At 68.3% G+C, this 1,459-nt stretch overlaps 1 protein-coding gene across 1 annotated transcript in view; it reads right to left on the bottom strand.

Moving 5' to 3' along the window:
• OSBPL5 (oxysterol binding protein like 5) overlaps positions 1–1,459 on the bottom strand; it is a 34,617-nt gene that overhangs the window by 2,885 nt on the left and 30,273 nt on the right. The window contains exons 12-14 of the mRNA XM_023537358.1: positions 1,343–1,459; positions 261–396; positions 4–106 (exon numbers count right to left, since the gene is read on the bottom strand). Coding sequence (XP_023393126.1) covers positions 4–106; positions 261–396; positions 1,343–1,459 — 356 coding nt within the window. The remainder of the gene's footprint in view (positions 1–3; positions 107–260; positions 397–1,342) is intronic.

The following is a 1,459-nucleotide window of genomic DNA, read 5'->3' as shown; positions in this document are numbered from 1 at the left end:
TACCTGTGGAGTTCCTGCTGGGCCTCGCGGATGGACAGGATGGCCTCGTGCAGGGCCCGCAGCCGCCTTGCCTCCTTCCCACACCGAGGGCACGGGCTCTCGCTGCCTGGGATGGCCAGCGCCAATTGCAGCGCCCAGGGCACAAGGGGTCACGGGATGGAAGGGGACAGGAGAATCGAGGATGAGCTAAGATGTCCGGGGAGCCGGCGTGTGGGGTCCTGGGGTCACGCCCAGCTCCCCAGCTCCCCAGGAGGACTCACCAGGAGCAAAGAAGCCATCGTCCTCATCCGACAGCTCTGGGCAGGACTCAGGAGTAGAACCGCTGCTCTCGGTGGCCTGGCTGTGGCCGGAGGGCTGGTCGCTGGCCTTGCGGAGCCGCCAGTCTGGGCCAGGCCCCTGGAGAGAGACGGCACCGCTGCGGCCAGGAGCCCACCCACGCCCACCCCCACCGCATCCTCGGAGGCCTGGGAGTGCAGCTGCCTCGCGGACACCTGCTGGGGTGCCGCTGGCCTTGGGGACATGGCGGCGAGTTCTCTTTCTAAAGAGCGGGCTGGCGGAGGAGGGAGCCGCTGGTGTCGGCTGCACCGGCCTCGCTTTCCTCACTGGTGACCGGGGATGGCAGCGGGGCCAGGGTCAGCAAGCCGCCGTCTGCTGCAGGCGCTGCTCGGCACACATGGTGGCCAGCACCTGTGTGGCACCGTGGAGGACACGCTTGCTTCCTCATCACGCACGCCCTCATCACGCACGCCCTCATCACGCGCGCCCTCATCACGCACGCCCTCATCACGCACGCCCTCCTCACGCACGCCCTCCTCACGCACGCCCTCCTCACGCACGCCCTCATCACGCGTGCCCGGCTGCTGTGTCAGGAGCTCCAGGCCCCTGCAGCCTCCCGCCTTCCGCCCCACGCTCCAAGGCCCCGGCATGGCATCTGTGCGTCTGTGCGTCTGTGCGTCTGTGCGTCTGTGTACGTGCTGGTCCCCTCCTTCTACCTGGGCAAGTGCCCAGCTGTTCTGACTCAGCCTCCTGACCTGTGGAGCAGGCTCATGTGCTGTGGCGGCCCTGGAAGCAGCAGGGCGGGGCCAGTTCACTGGCACAGTGCCCTGCACGCTGGGGGACACTGGGAACTGAGTGTCCTGCAAGGCCAGGCATGTTGGGTCCCATGCAGGGAAGGGCAGGGATCGGGGGGCTGGGGAGGGTGTAAGAGTGTGACAAAGCAGGGGACGGGAAGGAGGAGGACCACGTGGGCGGGAGGGGGGTTGGAGGTGGCGGCCACACCTGCATCTCACCGTCCCCTTCCACTGCTGAGAACGCCCCGGGCAGGGCCCTTGGGGATGCTGACCTGGCGCCGGGGCCCTGGGCTGCCCACGAAGCGGGTCTGGCGGGCCGGGGTCTCCCGCTGAAGGGTGTGCAGAACCCCATCTTGTTCAAACTGGGCGATGTCCTTCAGGGGGTCCCA

The sequence above is a fragment of the Pteropus vampyrus genome, unplaced genomic scaffold (genome assembly GCF_000151845.1).
Source record: "Pteropus vampyrus isolate Shadow unplaced genomic scaffold, Pvam_2.0 Scaffold187, whole genome shotgun sequence".
NCBI classification, from domain to species: Eukaryota; Metazoa; Chordata; class Mammalia; order Chiroptera; family Pteropodidae; genus Pteropus; species Pteropus vampyrus.
The sequence above is the reverse complement of the archived record's forward strand: the minus strand, read 5'-3'. Positions and strand labels throughout refer to the sequence as shown.